The 22,500-nt window shown below is 32.5% G+C and overlaps 2 protein-coding genes across 2 annotated transcripts in view; both read left to right on the plus strand.

The window, feature by feature from the left end:
- Positions 1 to 21,614, plus strand: part of LOC137653048 (MAP7 domain-containing protein 2-like) — a 37,871-nt gene extending 16,257 nt beyond the window's left edge. Inside the window, exons 6-14 of the mRNA XM_068386442.1 lie at positions 256 to 479; positions 2,250 to 2,339; positions 5,822 to 5,953; positions 8,618 to 8,872; positions 15,738 to 15,881; positions 18,009 to 18,072; positions 18,816 to 18,843; positions 20,352 to 20,735; positions 21,373 to 21,614. Of these exons, the coding sequence (XP_068242543.1) occupies positions 256 to 479; positions 2,250 to 2,339; positions 5,822 to 5,953; positions 8,618 to 8,872; positions 15,738 to 15,881; positions 18,009 to 18,072; positions 18,816 to 18,843; positions 20,352 to 20,735; positions 21,373 to 21,464 (1,413 nt within the window). The 3' untranslated portion in view covers positions 21,465 to 21,614. The remainder of the gene's footprint in view (positions 1 to 255; positions 480 to 2,249; positions 2,340 to 5,821; positions 5,954 to 8,617; positions 8,873 to 15,737; positions 15,882 to 18,008; positions 18,073 to 18,815; positions 18,844 to 20,351; positions 20,736 to 21,372) is intronic.
- The window catches only part of LOC137653788 (solute carrier family 45 member 3-like), a 250,798-nt gene that overhangs the window by 191,872 nt on the left and 36,426 nt on the right, over positions 1 to 22,500 (plus strand). The window lies entirely within an intron of this gene.

The following is a 22,500-nucleotide window of genomic DNA, read 5'->3' on the forward strand; positions in this document are numbered from 1 at the left end:
AATATCTTATTTCTGTGGTTTATTTCCTTTCCTCACTGGGCTATCTTCCCTGTTGGGGCCCTTGTAAAGCTTATAGCATCCTGCTTTTCTAATTAGGGTTGTAGATTAGCAAGTAATAATAATAATAATAATAATAATAATAATAATAATAATAATAATAATAATAATAATAATAATAATAATAATAATATTCTTAGTATACCTTAAAGCAAACCCAATACCTTATTCAAAAGAGACCTTCTCTATTTCTCACAGCAAACCCGTCGCCGAGATGCTCAGCTGAAGCATATGGAGATGATCCAGAGCCAACAGCGGGTCGAGAAGGATTCCAAGATGGCCAGGGCCCGAGCCGCTGCGGACTTGGCCGCTTCAACGCCCCCCACCGATTCCAGAGTCGATAAGAGAGAGATCAAGCCGGCTCAGAAAGACACACCTGATGGCACTCCCAAGGAGACACCAAATACTGGTGGGAGAAGGAGGTAAACCATTTCTTCTATTTCGAAATTTGAGGTTTATTTTCCTTTCCCACCATTAACCCTACGTAAAGGGGTCGGTTGCCTGATGCGCCCTCTTCAATGCCTTCGATCAAAGGCCTCCTCTTTCACCAAACCTCTTCTCTCCATATCATCCTTCATCTTGTCTTCTTTCCCACCATCATTCCTACATTAAGGGGTCGGTTGCTTGATGCGTCCTCTCCAATGCCTTCTATTAAAGGCATCCATCCCACCAAACCTATTCTCTCCATATCATCCTTCATCTTATCTTCTTCTTTCCCAACTTTATCCCTACATTAAGGGGTCGGTTGCCTGATGCGCCCTCTCCAATGCCTTCTATCAAAGGCATACTCTTCCACCAAACCTCTTCTTTCCATATCATCCTTCACCTTATCTCGCCATCTAATGCTCTACCTCCCTCTCGATTTTCCCCTGCTAACAGGTTCCTCCCAAGCCCTCCTCACTCCCTCCCCACTATCAATTCTCAATGCATGCCCGCACCATCTCAATCGTGACACCTTTATCACCTCTCTGATCTTCACTACGCCTGCCATATATTTCATCCTTTAAGATTTGGTCAGCAGAAATTCATTTTTTTTTTTTTCATTTTTGTGATGAACAGTTTAATATGTCTCTTCATAATTTATATATAACAGATCTATCTTAAAGTTGTAACTGATCTCAATGTATTCCATATTTTTCATTCAGTACTTCTTATGTATAACTTAATTATTTATTCCCGATTAGGAAGATCATTCTACAATCTGATCAAAACTGAATAAAATTTCTAGAATACTGTGTAGTATTAAGCCTTATGGGCAACGTATTTTACCAGTCAACCTTTAAGTTTTTTTACTTACAGATATTGCTTAATATTTTCAGACAAATATTCAAACCAGTGCAATTAGAACTAAATAGTGGCACACGTTCTAAACTAAATGCAGTATACTATTTTAATTCCTGTCCTTATACTCTTCTGTATTTTGCTTTTATTATCGCTATTCTGTATTCTTATCTTGTAACAAATTTGATAGAATATAGCAAATATTCTAAGAAATTAAATGTCTCTAATCCCCTTAACATATCTTATAGAGAATAGCAAAAAATTTAAGAAATTAGATATATCTAATCTTATAAAAAATTTGATAGAATATAGCAAATATTCTAAGGAATTAAATGTCTCTAATCTCATAGCATATCTTATAGAAAATAGCAAAAAATATAAGAAATTAGATGTATCTTATCTCATAACAGATTTGATAGCATATAGCAAAAAATCTAAGAAAAATCAAATATTTCTAATCATATAAATCTAATAGAATATTTCTAATAATCTAAGAAATTAAATCTATCTAATCTAATAAAACATTTAATACAATATAGCAAAAAAAATTCTAAGAAATTAAATATATCTAATTTCAACCATTAATAAGAAAAATCCACAAGGTCCAAGTTCCCATCAATTAATAAGTTGAACATGACAAATAAATCATTCACACAATTGACGATCTCTCTAATCACAACAACAACAACAACAATAACAACAACAACAACAGGAACAACAACAACATGAATAAATAAACTATTCATACAATTGATGATATCTTTAATCACAACAACAGGAACAACAACAACATGAATAAATGAACTATTCATACAATTGATGATATCTTTAATCACAACAACAACAACAACAACAACAACATGAATAACTTCTACCACACAGCACTAGTAACGCAACCTCTATTCCCACAGGGTACCCAAGAAGGACGAGGACTTCGGACTCAATCTCAAGACGGACTCGAGGTTTTTGGCTGCTCGTCAGCCCAACAAATTCTTTGATTCGTAAGATCAACATCCAAAATTGTTTTCCCTGTTCGAGGAAGAGAGAAGGATTTGTGATTTCCTTCTTTCTCATAATAAAAGATGAAAGGATATTTCCAATGAGTCCATGTTAGGAGAGAATTTCAATGTTTAGTGTTTATTTTGAATGTGTTTATTTTAAATGAAATAAAAATTGTGAGGCAAAAAAAAATATATTTCCAATGATTCTATTTTAGGAAGAAGAGAGTTTTCAATTATTCCATTTTAGGAAGAAGAGAGTTTTCAATTATTCCATTTTAGGAAGAAGAGAGAGATTCAATATTTAATGTTTATTTTGAATGTGTTTATTTTAAATTAAATGAAAATCGTTAGGTAAAGACAAGAAATTTCTAATAATTTTATTTTAGAAATAGGAGAGAAATTCAATATTTAATGCTTATTTTGAATGAAATAAAAATTATTAGGCAAAGAAAAAATATTTCCAATGAGTCCATTTTAGGAAAAGGAGAGAAATTAAATATTTGATGTTTATTTTAAATGAAATAAAATTCGTTAGGCAAAAAGAAAATAATTTCTAATGACTCCATTTTAGGAGAGAAATTCAATATTCAATGTACATTTTGATTGTCTTTATCTTAAATGAAATAAAAATCGTTAGGCAAAAAGAAAATAATTTCTAATGACTCCATTTTAGGAGAGAAATTCAATATTCAATGTACATTTTGATTGTCTTTATCTTAAATGAAATAAAAATCGTTAGGCAAAAAGAAAATAAATTTCTAATGACTCCATTTTAGTAGGAGAGAAATTCAATGTTTAATGTTTATTTGGAATGTGTTTATTTTAAATGAAATAAAAATTGTGAGGCAAAAAGAAAAAGATATTTGCAATGATTCTATTTTAGGAAGAGGAAAGTTTTTTATTACTCAATTTTAGGAAGAGGAGAGAGATTCAATATTTAATGTTTATTTTGATTTATGTTTATTTTAAATGAAATGAAAATTGTGAGGCCAAAATAAGATATTTCCAATGATTCTATTTTAGGAAGAGAGTTTTCAATGACTCCATTTTAGGAGGAGAGAAATTCAATGTTTAGTGTTCATTTTGAATTTTCTTATCTTAAATTAATTAAACATCGTTGGGAAAGACAAGAAATATCTAATTCTATTTTAGGAAGAGGAGAGAAATTCAATATTCAGTGTACATTTTGAATGTCTTTACTTTAAATGAAATAAAAATTGTGAGGCAAAAAAAAAAAAGATATTTCCAATGATTCTATTTAAAGAGGAAAGAAATTTGATCTTCAATGTTTATTTTGAATTAGGTTTATTTCAAATAAAAAAGTTTGGTAAAAATGGGAAACCAGATGTTAGATAATAGAATGATATTTGGAACTATTTGATCAAGAAATATATCCCCAAATTCTAATCATTACAAAATTTCACACAGAAAAATCTCTGCAGAGACAAATTGTTAAATTTTTTTTTATAAAATTTCATGAAATATGATCTTGTATTGCTTAAATTTTACATGTGATTTTGTTCAAAGATAACCCATAAAATTTGCCAATTGATAAATTGAAAATATTTGGCTGATTTTTGGGTATGATTACAATAAATGATTAAACCTTATTTAGAAATACTAATTGGATGTCTATTACATACACAAATGAATAAAATGAATGAATGAATAAGATGAATGAATGAATAAAATGAAGGAACCATAATATTATCATCATTATTAAGATAACGGGATAAATATTAGATAATTTAATAAATGAATAATCAAATAAGCCTCATTTTCGAACACCCGGGCTAGAGAGAGAGAGAGAGAGAGAGAGAGAGAGAGAGAGAGAGAGAGAGAGATTCATTCCCTCTACCTTCTGATTTTGACATTCATTCCATACTTCTGTTTTCATTTATTTGAATGTTTAAAGGTTTAAAGGTCACTCATATGAGAGAGAGAGAGAGAGAGAGAGAGAGAGAGAGAGAGAGAGATTCGTTCCCTCTACCTTCTAATTTTGACATTCATTCCATACTTGTTTTCATTTATTTAAATGTTAATGGTTTAAAGGTCACTCATAGAGAGAGAGAGAGAGAGAGAGAGAGAGAGAGAGAGAGAGAGATTCGTTCCCTCTACCTTTTAATTTTCACATTCGCTCCACGCTTCTGTTTTCATTTATTTGAATGTTTAAAAGTTTAAAAGTCCCTCATGAGAGAGAGAGAGAGAGAGAGAGAGAGAGAGAGAGAGAGAGATTTGTTCCCTCTATCTTCTAATTTTCACATTCTCTCTACGCTTCTGTTTTCTTTTATTTGAATGTTTAAAGGTTTAAAGGTCCCTCACGAGAGAGAGAGAGAGAGAGAGAGAGAGAGAGAGAGAGAGAGAGAGATTCGTTCACTCTACCTTCACATTCTCTCCATGCTTCTGTTATCATTTATTTCAATGTTAATGGTTTAAAGGCCACTCATGAACGGCAGAAGCAAGGGGGAAATGTCTTAGAGATCAAACTATACGAATAAGATCACTGACTAAATCCACCCATGTAAGAACCAAGGGCGACCAGGCAAATGGTTGCTTATGAGTAAGAAGGTAGAGCTATGGGTTTCCCAAAAGACTTTACATCATGTTTATAGAAACAGTATAGTCAGGATTTTTACTTATTAATCCTATCAAACAATGATTGGGTCTCGTACAGTTGGCATCATTGATTTTGGTACACTTTTATGAATTTTTGTATAGAAAAATATTGTTATTTGCTTTAAAGCAAATTGTAAGATTAATAAAAATGTTTTTAATGACATATTTAGAAGCTCAGCTGCTTTATTTTCAATTATTAAGAATGTTTTTGATTACGTATTTAAATGCTCAGCTGCTTTATTTTCAATTATTAAAAATGTTTTTGATGACGTATTTACAAGCTTAGCTGTTTTATTTTACAAGCAGTTTTGCCAGCAGTTTCTCTTTGGCTAAACACAGTGTTATCTTCTATACTGTACAGCTATCAGACGTCTTCTTAGCTTCCAGTGAAGTGTACCGAAATTAATAAAGCCAACTGTATCTTATCCCTATGGTTCCAATAATACTCCTTCTTAGGTCCATGATATTTAGGGACAATAAAACACCAAAAGTTCCTAAAGGGTCATCGACTTGTCTAAGCTTACTGTTCGTTTTTTTTTTTTTTTTTTTTTTTTTTTTTTTTTTTTTTTTTAAAACCCTAATATCAGCTTAGTTTTATGTAGGGAATGTTAGGTTATTGTAAACAGGCATTTTACATGAGATGATTTTATGCATGCAAAATAGTCCCTATGACCATCTTATGTAGTCTAGTGTTAATATGACCATACTAACTCACTCCCACATCCTTATACCTATGAATGCATATCACCTCTAAAGGCTTTCTCGAAGCACCTTACCTAGTTTAGTACAAAATCAATATGAGCTTATTAGAATACTCAGAAGCACGTACCACCTATATAAGCTATTGCATTTCTCGTAATTTTTAGACCAACCACACCTGTTAAAATGGCCCGAACAGCAGAAGATCGAAAGAGACCTAAACCAATGCCTGAGGTGCCCTATACAGTAACTAGACAAGCAGCTGCAGGATTATATGGACCACCTAAGCAAAATAGCAGGTAGATTTCTCATTGTAGTAGTTTGCACAAGGCTGATTGGTAACCTCGGTATGGTTGGCCTCCTCTATATTAGGTCATAAACAATAATGCTAACCTTAACAGGCAATTCACCTTCTGATAATCTATCAGATCTTAATCTCGTACAACTTTGGAAGCTGTGATCCAGTTTACAAAGGCCAATTGCCTGACGATGTTTTTGGAATGTCTTTAGATTTGAATCCTTGGAGTTGTTGTACAGCTTCCAAAGGCTTGATATCCGAGGATGTCCTCAGATAAGCATATGGTTTGTATCTTTGGAAGCTGTGATATAGCTTCCAAAGGCTTGATATCTGAGAATGTCCTCTGATAATCATAAGGTTTGAATCTTTGGGAGATGTAAACTAGCTTCCAAAGACTTGATATCTGAGGATGTCCTCTGATGATCATTTGGTTTTGGTCTTTGGAGTCTGTGAACCAGATTCCTAAAGCTTGATATCTGAGGATGTCCCCTGATGATCATTTGGTTTTGGAGGCTGTGAACCAGCTTCAAAAGGCTTGGTATCTGAGGATATGCTCTGAGAATCATACGGTTTGAATTTTTGGAAGCTCTAACCAGCTTCCAGACTTGATATCTGAGGATGTCCTCAGATAATCATACGGTTTGGATCTTTGGAAGCTTTGAACTAGCTTTCAAAGGCTTGTTATCTGAGGATGTCTCCTGATGATCATATGGTTTGGATCTTTGGAAGCTCTGAACCAGCTTCCAAAGGCTTGATATCTGAGGATGTCCTCTGATAATCATACGGTTTGAATCTTTGGAAGCTGTGAACTAGCTTCCAAAGGCTTGATATCTGAGGATGTCCTCTGATAATCATATGGTTTGAATCTTTGGAAGCTGTGAAATAGCTTCCAAAGGCTTGATATCTGAGGATGTCCTCTGATAATCATATAGTTTATATCTTTGGAAGCTGTGAACCAGCTTCCAAAGACTTGATATCTGAGGATGTCCTCTGATAATCATACGGTTTGAATCTTTGGAAGCTGTGAACCAGCTTCTAAAGGATTAATATTTGAAAATGTCCTCTGATGACCATTTGGTTTGAATCTCTGGAGCTGTGAACCAACTTCTTAAAGCTTGTTGTCTAATGTTGCCATATGAGGCTCACAATATTTATTCAGATGTTTCATTAAAGTAAGGAGGCTGACATTACTGAGGTTACAAATGGTATCACTCACAAGCTGTAGTTTGTAAAGTAGAGTCTGAGAAAGTATATATGTTGTCAAATGCACATATAATAGTTTTGCTGCACAGTGATATAGATAATCATGGCATGCTGAGAATTTTTCTTTCATGGTGGCAGTCACTGTCTGAGAAACAGGTGTTCTAAGATTTAAATAATCTAAATATTTATGATTTCATCCATATCAGGTATCATCTCCAATCATCTTATAAGAAAATAAAAAAATAAAACGACACCATTATGTAAAATCTAAAAGTACTTTGATCACTTACATTTTATACTTTTAGAAATATTTTCTTGAATTAATGATCTGTAAACCAGAATTAACATTATAGGTGTAAAGCATACTTCAAGTAATCATAACTATGTCCCTATTCTACTTTATCTATGAACTGCACATAGTGGGTAAATAAAGATAATCTCTTGGAAATAAAGAAAAACAAAATCGATGTTTACATTGTAGTACTATATTAGTCAGGGAATCAGTATCGGTTGCAAATTGACTTAGAAATAAAAAATGGGCTAAAATTTAGGAAAAATTACAAAATAAATGCCTTACTGGTTTAAAGGCCGCTCATGAATGGCAGAGGCAAGGGACAGTGACATTGCCCTATCAAGCAGGACAATGCCCTCCAGACTGACCATATATATATATATATATATATATATATATATATATATATGTATATATATATATATATATATATATATATATATATATATATATATATATATATATATATATATATATGATCAGCGCCTAAGCCCCCTCTCCATCCAAGCTAGGACCAAGGAGAGCCAGGCAATGGCTGCCGATGACTCAGCAGATAGACCTATAGAGTCCCCCAAATCTCCCTCAATAGCTCACAAGGATGGTGAGGTTGCAGCGACCTAAGAAACTATCGAGTTTGAGCGGGACTCGAACCCCAGTCTGGCGTTCACTAGTCAGGGACGTTGCCACATCGGTCAACGCAACCCCTTAGATGGCAAAAGAGTATCTAGTTAAATCAGTCCACAAAATTTACTTAATTGCTGTTGATAAATAAGATTATTTTCAAAGCCTATAAGTTTAAATTGAAGCTGAGGAACATTATTTTCAGTTATCGTTAAAGACCTGTAAATCTTAGAGAGTGACTGTACAATTGTGATTTGATTTTAGAATATGTATGAGAAAATTGCATTGCTTTTATTAAGTGTTTAATAGAAATTATCACAATTAATTACACTTTAATTAATGTATCATCACTGATTTAATCATTTGATTTCTTCTTTGTATAGAAAATAATGTTTTTGAATTTTGATATTTTTTTTTGTCCTGTAGATGTAGAGTAGAAAAAGAAACGAATTTCAACTGCTTCTGTCTTATCTTGATGTGTTTTACTGTATGTTTGCTAAGTTTAATGTACTATCTTGCATTTGCAACACCTATCTGAACGTAACACAGAAGTTATCAGGGTGAGAACAATCCTCCTAGCAAAAGTAAACCTAGTAGGCCCAAGACATCCCTTGGGTACGAACATCAGATTCCAGCGAAGCCAGTTCAACCTCCAGCACCAGATATCCTTATTGTGTCAACTGATAGTGCTGGCCCTCGTGGAAACAGGGGCCTAGTCCCTTCGCCGCCTCTGACAGCTAGCAGTGAAGTTCAAACTGAGAGAGTTGAACAGGCCGACATTGAATTGCAAACCACGTTGGCACTGTAAGTGGGTGTGAAGGGGAGAGTGAGCTAATTGCTTTTGCTTGGGCGTGACAGATCCTTCCTTTTTTCTACTATTTACTTCTTGATAGTTTTCATTAGTGGAGATCTAAAATTACAAAATTTCAGCTTCCATTTATATTTCTCTTGTTCTGTTGGGTTGCACAAACTCTTTCCATAACTTGTAAACAATGTAGGCTACAAGTTTCGTATACAATTATTGCAAACAATGTAGGCTCCAAGTTTCGTATACAATTATTGTAAACAATGTAGGCTACAAGTTTCGTATACAATTATTGTAAACAATGTAGGCTACAAGTTTCGTATACAATTATTGCAAACAATGTAGGCTACAAGTTTCGTATACAATTATTGCAAACAATGTAGGCTACAAGTTTCATATACAATTACTGATGGAACTGTTAGGCAGTTACAATTGATACAAAATGCATAATGAATTGTAGCTTCATAACAATAAAACCTCACTTAGATAATGTTTAGCCATTAAATCTCAATTGTCCAGACTAGAGCTCAGCAGAAGAAATTCTTGCTGTACGGTGTAGATATGATCTAGAATCAAATATTCCAGATCAACTTCTTCACTTCTTAATCTAAATAAACAACGCGCTTCTGTTAAACAGAATTACTTTTTGATCGAGTTAAACGAAGTACTCCCACTCTACAACATGGCTATTTGGTCTAGTTAAACAGAATACTCCTACTATGCAAAATGGTTATTTGATTTAGTTAAACAAAGTACTCTCCCTCTAAAACATGGCTTTATGATCTAGTTAAACAAAGTACTTCCACTCTACCACATGGATATTTGATTTAGTTAAGCAAAGTACTCTCCCTCTACAACATGGCTGTTTGATGCAATTAAACAAAGTACTCCCCCTCTGCAAAATGGTTATTCGATTTAGTTAAACAAAGTACTCCCACTTTACAAAATGGCTGTTTGATCAAGTTAAACAAAGTACTCCCACTCTGCCCTATGGCTATTTGATAAAGTTCAACAAAATACTCTCATTCTGCAACATGGCTATTTGACCAATTTAAACAAAGTACTCTCACTCTACAAAATGGCTGTTTGATCTAATTAAACAAAGTACTCCCCCTCTGCAACATGGCTGTTTGATTTAGTTAAACAAAGTACTCCCACTCTACCACATGGCTATTTGATCAAGTTAAATAAAGTACTCTCCCTCTGCAAAATTGTTATTTTAGTTAGTTAAACAAAGTACTCCCACTCTACAACATGGCTGTTTGATCAAGTTAAACAAAGTACTCCCACTCTGCAAAATGGTTATTTTATTTAGTTAAACAAAGAACTCCCACTTTGCGACATGGTAATCTGATCTAGTCAAACAAGTGCTCCCACTCTGCAACGGGACTATTTGATAGAGTTAAACTCCCACTGTGCAACATGGCTATTTGATTAAGTTAAACATTATACTCCCACTCTGCAACGTGGCTATTTTGTAGAGTTAAACTTCTACTCTGCAACATGGCTATTTGATCATGTTAAACAAAGTACTCCCACTCTGCAACGTGGCTATTTGATAGAGTTAAACTCCTACTCTGCAACATGGCTATTTGATCATGTTAAACAAAGTACTCCCACTCTGTAACATGGCTATTTGATCAAGTTAAACAAAGTACTCCCACTCTGTAACATGGCTATTTGATAAAGTTAAACTACTACTCTGCAACATGGCTATTTGATCAAGTCAAACAAAGTACTCTCACTCTGCAACATGACTATTAGATCAAGGTAAACAAAGTACTCCCACTCTGCAACATGGATATTTCATCAAGTTAAAGTACTCCCACTCTGCAACATGGCTATTTGATCAAGGTAAACTAAGTACTCCCACTCTGCAACATGGATATTTGATCAAGTTAAAGTACTCCCACTCTGCAACATGGATATTTGATCAAGTTAAAGTACTCCCACTCTGCAACATGGCTATTTGATCAAGTCAAAGTACTCCCACTCTGCAATATGGCTATTTGATCACGTTAAAGTACTCCCACTCTGAAACATGGCTATTTGATCAAGTTAAAGTACTCCCACTCTGCAACATGGCTATTTGATCAAGTTAAAATACCCCCACTCTGCAACATGTCTATTTGATCAAGTTAAAATACTCCCACTCTGCAACATGGCTATTTGATCAAGTTAAAGTACTCCCACTCTATAACATGTCTATTTGATCAAGGTAAAAAAGTACTCCCACTCTACAACATGGTTATTTGATCAAGTTAAAGTACTCCCACTCTGTAATATGGTTATTTGATCAGTTTTAACCAAATTTACCTATTATAATAAAGATTTTTGTTTACATTCTTGATGTACGATACAGCAAATAGTCTAGCCCAACATATTCCTGGTACATGTAAACAAAATTTTCCTGTTTCAAACATGATCTGGCTTAACTAACGTTTCGGTTGTACAGCATGGCTAAATAATCTCTTAATTGATTTTGTGTTACAATATGGCTACATGGCAAGAGAATTGTCAGTTGCATGTGATTTGATTTATTCAACACTATTCGGATTTCCGCTTGAAACTAGCACAGAACTTAAAGGTAAGTTTGTCTTGTGTCAGTCCAAGTGGATTACTGCATTTGTCTAAAACTGAACAACTGGTGGAAAGTATATGGAAATAAATAAACTAAAAATAAAGTATAGTAAACTTAAGGATGATTTGCAAATCAGTTCCTTAAAATAGTGTTGTGTGAAAAAAAATCAATTTGAGAAATTTATATATCGTTGATAAGGAAAAAGTTATTTTGATAGAATACTTCACTTTACGCGTGGTGTGAATTTTTCCTGTGCACACCTTGATTTTTAATAAAAAAAATTTGATTGGTAAAATTAAAACTTTTCTATGCATACCTGAGTATGGAAAAATAAACTATGGAACACATAAATGCTGAAAATCATAACAGCAATAACTAGATTGAATACATTTTTTTACTTTTTCTACAACATTATGAACGGTATGGTAGGTAAGATACTCTGACCAATAAGGCTTAGGTCTTTGACATCGAATTCTAAGAACCTAAATACTTTTTAGACTATGGATATGAAAAGTAGAATACCTTAAATGGTATAGTAACTATTTAGGAAAGTTGAATACCTTGAATAAAGAGGTTTAAAATATTGGTATTTTAAAAGTGTCTCAAAAAAAAAAAAAAATGGTTTGAATCGCTGAAATAGGAGACAAGTAGCCTCCCAAAGAAATCAGGTTGAGGTCATTGGAATGGCAATAGAAAAAGAGATAGTTAGGAAGATTAAAATGATTATTAACAAGGGAAGGAGGAAGCCCTGAGAAATCAGTCTTTGTTTATTTAATTGGTAAAACATGTGTCCAAGAAAACTAGAACACTCAAGGAAGTTTTCCCTAAAGGCCTGTATTATTATTATTATTATTATTATTATTATTATTATTATTATTATTATTATTATTATTATTATTATTATTATTATTATTATTATTATAATATATATATATATATATATATATATATATATATATATATATATATATATATATATATATATATATATTTATGACTCTAGCAATTACAGAAAAGACAGAGAGAGGGAAACATGAGATAAAGATGACAAGAGGAGGATAAAGCAAGCACTAAAGATGCATAGATTAAGATGATGAACCTCTAACACTAGGTAGAAGAGACTCTTTAGCTATGGTAATCAGCTCTTCTAGGCAAATGAGACTCCAAAATCAAACCACTGTTTTCTGGTCTTGGGTTGTGACATAGCCTCTGTACTATGGTCTTCCACTGTCTTGGGTTAGAGTTCTCTTGCTTGAATGTCCACTCGGGCACACTATTCTATCTGTTTCCTTATTTCCTTTCCTCATTGAGCTACTTTCCTAGATGGAACCCCTGGGCTTATAGCATCCTGCTTTTCCAACTAGGGTTGTAGCTTAGCAAGTAATAATAATAATAATAATAATAATAATAATAATAATAATAATAATAATAATAATAATAATATGCTATATATATGTTTATATATATATGTATATATATATATATATATATATATATATATATACATATATATATATGTATATATATACATATATATATATATATATATATATATATATATATATATATATACATATACATATATATACATATATACATATATATATATATGTAATGTGTGTATTTTTTTATATATATAAACATATATATATATATATATATATATATATATATATATATATATGTATATGTATATATATATATAAGTGATGCAACCTTAAAATATTCAACCGAAACTAATAGAAGTTGAAAGAATCAAGATTTTGGGCCCCAGTGCTTAGGAAACAACTAAGGAATATTGAATTACTCTTTCAGACAATCTTTTTAAGAAAGCACAATACAATAATGTGTATGGCACAGTATAGCAAACATATTCAGGAATCAGAAATGTTGGTGTTCAAATTAGCTTAGCTGAAATCATGTCTCTTTTCACGAGTTATTGCAAATATTCCTATGAGAAAGATTTGTTTTAATGTTATTATTGTTCTTAAACTTCTCCTATAGTTTTCCTTATTTCCTTTCCTCACTGGACTATTTTCCCTGTTGGCTTGGGCTTATAGCATCCTGCTTTTCCAGCTAGGATTGTAGCTTAGCAAGTAATAATAATAATATCAACAACAACAACAACAACAACAACAACAACAACAACAATAATAATAATAATAATAATAATAATAATAATAATAATAATAATAATAATAATAATCAATATTTGTTACCAATTTTAAAGCTGGATTTAGTTTACATTTTTTTCTCATTTGTTGCTAAATTCAAGGAAATAAGGTGAATAAATAGATTATTATAAATGAAAATAAAGATAAATATGCTGCTAAAAAGACGACTAAACACCACCAATAACTAGGTACAGTTGAACACAGGAATTCCTGGTACACCTCGCTCTGAGAAAGTGCACCTTGTCATATCCTTACACCCTTACTTCGCGGTGAGTTCCAGCATTAAGCCCCCAACCACCCATCTCGGCTATGTCTCCCTATATTTGCTGTTTGGCAGCTCGTCGCGCAGTAAGTGTGTGAAATGGTAACTTCTCAGGGTGAGGTGGGACAGGTATTTTTGTGTCCAACTGTACATTTACCGGACCATATTCATTAGCCCTTCTCCATCATGAGGCTCAATACTATACAGTACTCTAGAAGTCTTATTCCAACTGTGACCAAGTTGTGGAATGATCTTCCTAAACGGGTAGTTGAATCGGTTGAAGTTCAAAAGTTCAAACTTACAGTAAATGTTTTTATGTTGAACAGGCTGATATAAGTCTCTTTTCATAGTTTATATTATGAAAGATCTGTTTTAATATTGTTACTGTTCTTGAAATATTTTGTTTGAATAATTCATTATTTCTCATATCGTTTATTTATTTCCTTATTTCTTTTCCTTACTAGGCTATTTTTTCAGGTTAGAGCCCTTGGGCTTATAGCATCTTGCTTTTCCAACTAAGGTTGTAGTTTAGCTAGTGATGATAATAATAATAATAATAATAATAATAATAATAATGATAATAATAATAATAATAATGATAACAATAATGATAATAATAATAATAATAATAATAATAATATGTTTAGTAAAGGTCCACAGTAGATTGCAGAAGAAACACAGCTTAAATGAAATATTGAAACGGTCAAGGGAGTATTACTCACTAATATATTATGGGGTTTATACGTCTGTATAGCTTTTAATAGAGGATGGAGCCATCGGAATAAACAGTAGCTTATTACTGCTGGGTGTGAAGACAAGTTCCCCACATGTAAAGAAAATATAAAAGAAACAGGCTATACTCTCTTCTTATACTGTCATCATCAATTTTTCTACTGTTCTTTCCATCAAAATCTTAAAACCAGCTAAAAGGTAGTTGGCCAGGGCACCAGCCAGCATTTGAGATACTACCGCTAGAGAGTTAATGGGTCCTACAACTGGCCAGACAGTACTACATTGGCTTCCTTTCTCTGGTTACGGCTTATTTTGTTTTTGCCTACGCATATACCAAATAGTCTAGCCTATTCTTTCTACATACTCCTCTGTCCTCATACACCTGATAACACTTGAGATTACCAAATAATTCTTCTTCGCTCAAGGGGTTAACTACTGCACTGTAGTTGTTCAGTGGCTACATTCCTCTTGGTAAGGGTAGAAGAGACTCTTTAGTTATGGTAAGCAGCTCTTCTAGGAGAAGGACACTCCAAAACCAAACCATTGTTCCCTAGTCTTAGGTAGTGCTATAGCCTCTGTACCATGGACTTCCACTGTCTTGGATTAGAGTTCTCTTGCGTGAGCGAACACTTTGAAACACTATTCTATTTCATTTATCTTTTTGTTTTCTGAAGTTTTTATAGTTTATACAGTACATGGAATACTTAATTTAATGTTTATTAAAATTATCGTTTATTACTTCTCTTGTAGTTTATTTATTTCCTTATTTCCTTTCCTCACTGGTCTATCTTTCCCTATTAGAGACCTTGGGCTTATAGAATCTTGCTTTTCCAACTATTGTCCATTTCTTTTAGCGAGGCATATTTGTACCGACTGGCAGCGGTGCCCTTTTAGCTCGGAAAAGTGTCCTGATCGCTGATTGGTTGGACATGATAATTCTAACCAATCAGCGATCAGGAAACTTTTCCGAGCTAAAAGGGCACCGCTGCGAGTCGGTGCAAATCTGCCTCGCTAAAAGAAATGGACTACAGGGTTATAGCTTAGATAGTAATAATAATAATAATAATAATAATAAAATTAAGACTTATTCATGTCCCTCAACCTCTTCCAAACAGAGACGCATGGGAAGCAGAGAGAAAACACGAGGAGCCGAGACCTGCCGTGGTGAAAGGAGCCCCCTTCGACTGGCGAGTCAAAATTAATGGGATGTCTGAGGAGGAGAAGAAAAAGATAGAGAAAGAAACGGAGGAAGATATTAAGTAAATATAATAGGTTTTCTGTTTTTGTGAGTGATGAATGCTGGAAAAGAATCACAATAATAATAAGAATTATGAAAATGATGGTAATGATATCTTTTGAATAAATATAAAGAGGTTGAATTTGGAAAGGTATAAGGAATAAAATGTTGTGGTACATTGATATAAGATAGATTAGATAAATACCATAGGTTTTTATGTTTGTTTTCGTGGGATAAATGTTGGATAAACAATAATAATAATAATGATAAAAACGATAAAAATAGTGGTAATAATAGCATGATCTCTTGAATATTATAAATTGTTTTTTTTTTTTTTATTTAGTGGCATGAATGTTGGAAAAACAATAATAATAATAATGATAAAAACGATAAAAATAGTGGTAATAATAGCATAATCTCTTGAATGTTATAAATTGTTTTTCATTTTCGTGTGATAAATACTGGAAAACAATAATAATAATGATAAAAACGATAGAAATAGTGGTAATAATAGCATAGTCTCTTGACTGTTATAAATTACTTTTTTATTTAGTGGGATGAATGTTGGAAAAACAATAATAATAATAATGATAAAAACGATAAAAATAGTGGTAATAATAGTATAATCTCTTGACTGTTATAAATTACTCTTTTATTTAGTGGGATGAATGTTGGAAAAACAATAACAATAATGATAAAAAACATAAAGATAGTGGTAATAATAGCATCATCTCTTGAATACTATAAATTGTTTTTTTTATTAAGTGGAATGAATGCTGGAAAAAACAATCATAATTATGATAAAAATGATAAATATAGTGGTAATAATAGCATCATCTCTTGAATGCTATAAATTTTTTTTTTTATTAAGTGGGATGAATGCTGGAAAAACAATCATAATAGTGATAAAAATATAGAAATTTTTTCTTAGTGGGATGAATGTTGGAAAAACAATAATAATAATGATAAAAACGATAAATATAGTGGTAATAATAGCATAATCTCTTGACTGTTATAAATTGATTTTTATTAAGTGGGATGAATGTTGGAAAAACAATGATAATAATAATGATAAAAACGATAAAAATAGTGGTAATAATAGCATAATCTCTTGACTGTTATAAATTGTTTTTTTTTTTTTATTTAGTTGCATGAATGTTGGAAAAACAATAATGATAATAATGATAAAAACGATAAATATAGTGGTAATAATAGCATAATCTCTTGACTGTTAAAAATTGTTTTTTTATTCAGTGGGATGAATGCTGGATAAACAATAATAATAATGATAAAACCGATAAAAATAGTGGTAATAATAGCATGATCTCTTGAATGTTATAAATTGGTTTTTTTTTTTTTATTTAGTGGGATGAATGCTGGATAAACAATAATAATAATGATAAAAACGATAAAAATAGTGGTAATAATAGCATGATCTCTTGAATATTATAAATTGTTTTTTTTATTTAGTGGGATGAATGCTGGAAAAACAATAATCATAATAATGATAAAAACGATAAAAATAGTGATAATAATAACACAATCTCTTAAATGATATAAAGAGGTTGCATTTGGAAAGGTACAGGGAATTGATAGTGTTGTAAATGAAATGCTTAAAAACAATAATAAAAGACGGATATAGAGGTTGACAAAAGTGTAAGAGGTGAAAATGTGAATTCTTCATATGATAAAGAGTTGATTGGTAATAGTGAAGAGAAATATCACTCTTGTTTACTTTCCTCACTGGGCTATTTTTCCTTGTTGGAGCACTTGGACTTATAGCGTTCTGCTTTTCCCCGTTAGGATTGTAGCTTAGCTAATAATAATAATAATAATAATAATAATAATAATAATAATAATAATAATAATAATAATAATAATAATAATAATGTTGCAGACCTTGGGCTTACAGACTTCTGTTTTTCCATTTACTGTTGTAGCTTAGCTAATAATAATAATAATAATTATAATAATAATAATAATAATAATAATAATGATAATAATAATAATAATAATAATAATGAAAGTAGAATGCAACTAAGTGTAATGTATTGAGGGTACAGATGCTAGCGGCACTAGTTCGCAACAAGGCGCAAGAACTCATGGGAATTTTGAGCAATGTCAATTTAACTATTATTTATTTTTGCAGACACTTCAAAGAGGAAAATGGAGACGTCATGAGCCAGCTGACTGCACTCAAGTCTGGCTTACAGGTGAGTTGCTTAACTTTTCCTTTAGTTGGGGATAAGGTTTTAATGATGTTTACAGATTTAGATAGATAAATCTATAGATAGATAGGTATATATAGGAAAGTGATACATTAGTCTCTTGATATAAATTTCAAAATGATAAATGACATTTGGAATGATTTAAGAAACATGTTTAACCCCTTTTACCCCCAGGCTATTTGGAAATTTCCAACCCTTAACCCCCAGGGGGTTATTTTTTTCCCAGCACATTTTGCAGTATATATTTTTTTTTAAATTGCTCTAAAAGCCTTAATTTTTGTCATAGAGAGGTCAGGTTGGTCTCATTCTCTTGGAAAATGCCTGAATTTTCTCAAATAATTTTATAGCATTTTTTTGCAAGGGTTAATTTAAATCTACACAAGATTCAAAATATTTCTTATATATAAAAATTTTTTTGGAAGTAAGAATTCTCTTTATATTTACTTTATACCTATCTCAAAAAAGTTTATTTTTTGCATCTAAGGGGCTATAAATAAGCACGGACTCTTGCTTCTAAAAGAGCCCATACCTATCTCACAAAAGCTTGTTTTTGCATCTAAGTGGGCTATAAATAAGCACGGACTCTTGCTTCTAAAAGAGCCCACATTAGTATCAAATGAACCCTTTGCTTGAGGGATACAATCTTAAATGAAAAGCTATATACTCTAAATTGGTAGTTCTCTGGCGTCGTAAAATGCAATAAACTAATTCTTGCCATCTCTTTTCAGCCAAGGAACAGCGCATGGAACCCAGGAGGTAAGTAATCGTGCTTATTTTCGACATGCAATGATGATGATGATAACATTGATAACAAAACTTTTTATCATCATTAACATAGTTATCGTCAATGTCATCATCATACTGCTCCTACTTCAGGAGAATAATACTTATTTTATATATATATATATATATATATATATATATATATATATATATGTATATATATATATATATATATATATATATATATATATATATATATATATATATATATATATATATATATATATATATATACACTGCTACTATTACAAGAGGATAATACTCATTATATATATACACATATATGTATGTGCATATATATATATATATATATATATATATATATATATATATATATATATATATATATATATATATATTTAAGACATAATATTATACAAATGAGAATAAAATTATATAACCTTCGTCAGGATATGCATAAGAGTCTACGTAAAAAGTCTCCTCCGTATTTGCCAAAACGCGAGTAGTCTTTGTCTGGCACTTCTAGTGCTTATACTGATACTACAAATGATAAGTATAGATGTCATTACTGACACTAGTACGAGTATAAGAGACGCAGCTTTAGTTAACAGTCAAACTGGTTACTTACAAACCCTTCTAATCTAATTGAATTTACCTGAGTGCGACCATCACAAATTTAGGAGTACTTTTCAACCTGGTCTATCTGAAAAAAGTTCTTCATAGTTGTATTTTGCCATTTATCTTTTTTATTATAAAATAGTCAGGCCGATAGCTCAGTTATATTCATTTTCAATATCAAGAAAACCTTTAGATAAAAGATTTTTAATCAGTAATTATTTCATGAGAAGAGCTTTGTGGATGAGGCATCCTCAACTAACTTGGGCAAAAGAATTGCTGTTGAGGTGTAAGTGTGTTTGTGTGTGTTGTTTATGTATGTTTGTGTATGTGAGTGTGCGGGAGCATGCGCCAGAAAATTTGGTTTTAATTCCGCAAGAAGCGAAATTGATTAGCATCACCACTTAGTAAAACAGGGAGATTCAGCAAAGAATATTGGTAACTTATCTTATGATTGCTCTAACAGTACAGACACAAACATAAAAACACACATACTTTTATATACAGTATATATATATATATATATATATATATATATATATATATATATATATATATATATATATATATATATATATATGTATATATATATATATATATATATATATATATATATATATATATATATATATATATATATATATATGAATTGATTAACCCTTTCACTGCCATTGGTGACAGTCAAAATTTGAAAAAGGGACACATCTTTTAAAATCCCGCAAACCATGGCAAATAGTTATGCATTGGAAACGGTTTGTGCGATCTTTATAGATTTTGATACATTAGAAATTTGCTGAATTCACCACTGAAAGTGAGAGTTTCAAGCAAAACATAATGCTCACACAGATACCAATGATAGTGCTAAGACTTTTTGCAGAATCGTTAAATTTCAATCAAATTTCTAGGTACAGGCACCCAAAAAAGTCAGGATACGAAGCGCACTCCCCAAAATAACAGTCGCAGATCTACTAGGGACTCCGGTTTCGAACAATCTAGAAAAACGCCTACTCAAAGTGGAGGAAAGGTTTCTGGCGGCTACGAGCCTTCATTCGGGAAGGACACGCCTACCCGAAGCAGTAGGAGTTCCAGCAGCCAGAAACAACCAAAGTCGCAGTCACAACAACAATCACAGAGTCCTGAGAAGGAGCCCCAGTCTCAGCTAAAGCCAGAGAGTCCTGTAACCATTCCTTCGGGGAAAAGCGAAGGTGTCGATTACATGAGGATTACGACTCCCAAAGAGTCTGATTATAGTTTGCCTGGAACAGCTGACACAGGTGAACCTGAGGAAGGTAAGCTATTGAAGAATTTGGTGATAGATTAATCTTCTATATTAAAAAGATATTGGTTGTAAATACACGCAGCCAGTATTATTGAAGCTAGTCATAACTGACAGAAGCTTAATAGAAGCTGCAATGATATCAGCTGTGGATATTTACCGTCAGCTAAAAAAATACTGAATAGAAGATATGCAATTCATATTTTAAGGAAGGTTAGATTGTAGGAATAAAGGAGGGTAAGCATCAAAAGAAGTGTGTAGGTCACATTTATCTTTCAGAGTATCAGTGACTTATAGACTTAATTCACAATTTAGTAGGGGTTTTTCTAACCCTCTTGCTGGATTTTAATTCCTACTTAAAAGTTAGTAATTTTTACCAACGTCTCGTCATAAGAGCAAGTAAGATAAAACATCTTGCCAATGGGGTCCATCTGTTCTAAGTTAGATAACAACTGAAAAACCATATTTTCAATTTCAGGGAAAGGTGTAATTTTTGTAATTGTAAGACTTATATAGATGGATCTTAGTGTCCTCTTTGGGTAATTTTGAAATGCATCGAAAAATGCCATATCACCTAAATGGGATTCATGATAGCTTTTATTATTTTCAATGGAATGGGTAATTTCTTTCAGTTTCAATTTCTTCCGCAGAATTCCCCTTCGATCCTGACGATACAGATGGCACAACTTTGAGAAAGTTCTTAGCCAGAACGGCCAAACACGGGAATAGAACGCAGAAATAAAAGGTGGGAGCTTGAAACCATGCAATGATAAAGGTAATGGGGCATAGAACACTTGACAGAGACTGCAGAAAGGAGACCACTCTTCATGGAGCATAGAATACTGGACAGAGACTGCAGAAAAGAGACCAACACTTCATGGATCATAGAACACTAGATAGAGACTGCAGAAAAGAGACCAACTCTTCATGGGGCATAAAACACTGGACAGATACTGCAGAAAAGAAACAAAATTCTTCATGGAGCATAAAACACCGGACAGAGACTGCAGAAAAGGGACCAACACTTCATGGATCATAGAACACTGTACAGAGACTGCATAAAAGAGACCAACACTTCATGGATCATAGAACACTGGACAGAGACTGCAGAAAAGAGACAAACACTTCATGGATCATAGAACACTGGACAGAGACTGCAGAAAAGGGACCAACACTTCATGGATCATAGAACACTGGACAGAGACTGCAGAAAGGAGACCACTCTCCATGGAGCATAGAACACTGTACAGAGACTGCAGAAAAGAGACCAACACTTCATGGATCATAGAACACTGGACAGATACTGCAGAAAAGAGACCAAGTCTTCATGGAGCATAGAACACTGTACAGAGACTGCAGAAAAGAGACCAACACTTCATGGATCATAGAACACTGGACAGATACTGCAGAAAAGAGACCAAGTCTTCATGGAGCATAGAACACCAGACAGTCTGCAGGAAGGAGACCAAGAAAAACAGGGACTTACAAACTAGTTTCAGGGGTGCCAACATGACGCAGAATTACCACCCTGTCTGAAGTAAGATAACGTAACTGAACGGCTTTTAACCTAAAGTAACCTTAGGAAGGAGTTAAATTGAAGACTATACACGTCTCTCTCAGATACAATCTTATTCTATCTCTTGCTAAGGGTAGGTTAAATCGCAGATTATATTGACCATATCAAGATCTCTTGTATTCTGATATTCAGAAGAGAAGATCCGACTCAATTTAAAGAGATGTTTTGTAATCTTTAGAAATAGGATACATTATAGAGGAAA

This window comes from Palaemon carinicauda, chromosome 14 (assembly GCF_036898095.1).
Source record: "Palaemon carinicauda isolate YSFRI2023 chromosome 14, ASM3689809v2, whole genome shotgun sequence".
NCBI classification, from domain to species: Eukaryota; Metazoa; Arthropoda; class Malacostraca; order Decapoda; family Palaemonidae; genus Palaemon; species Palaemon carinicauda.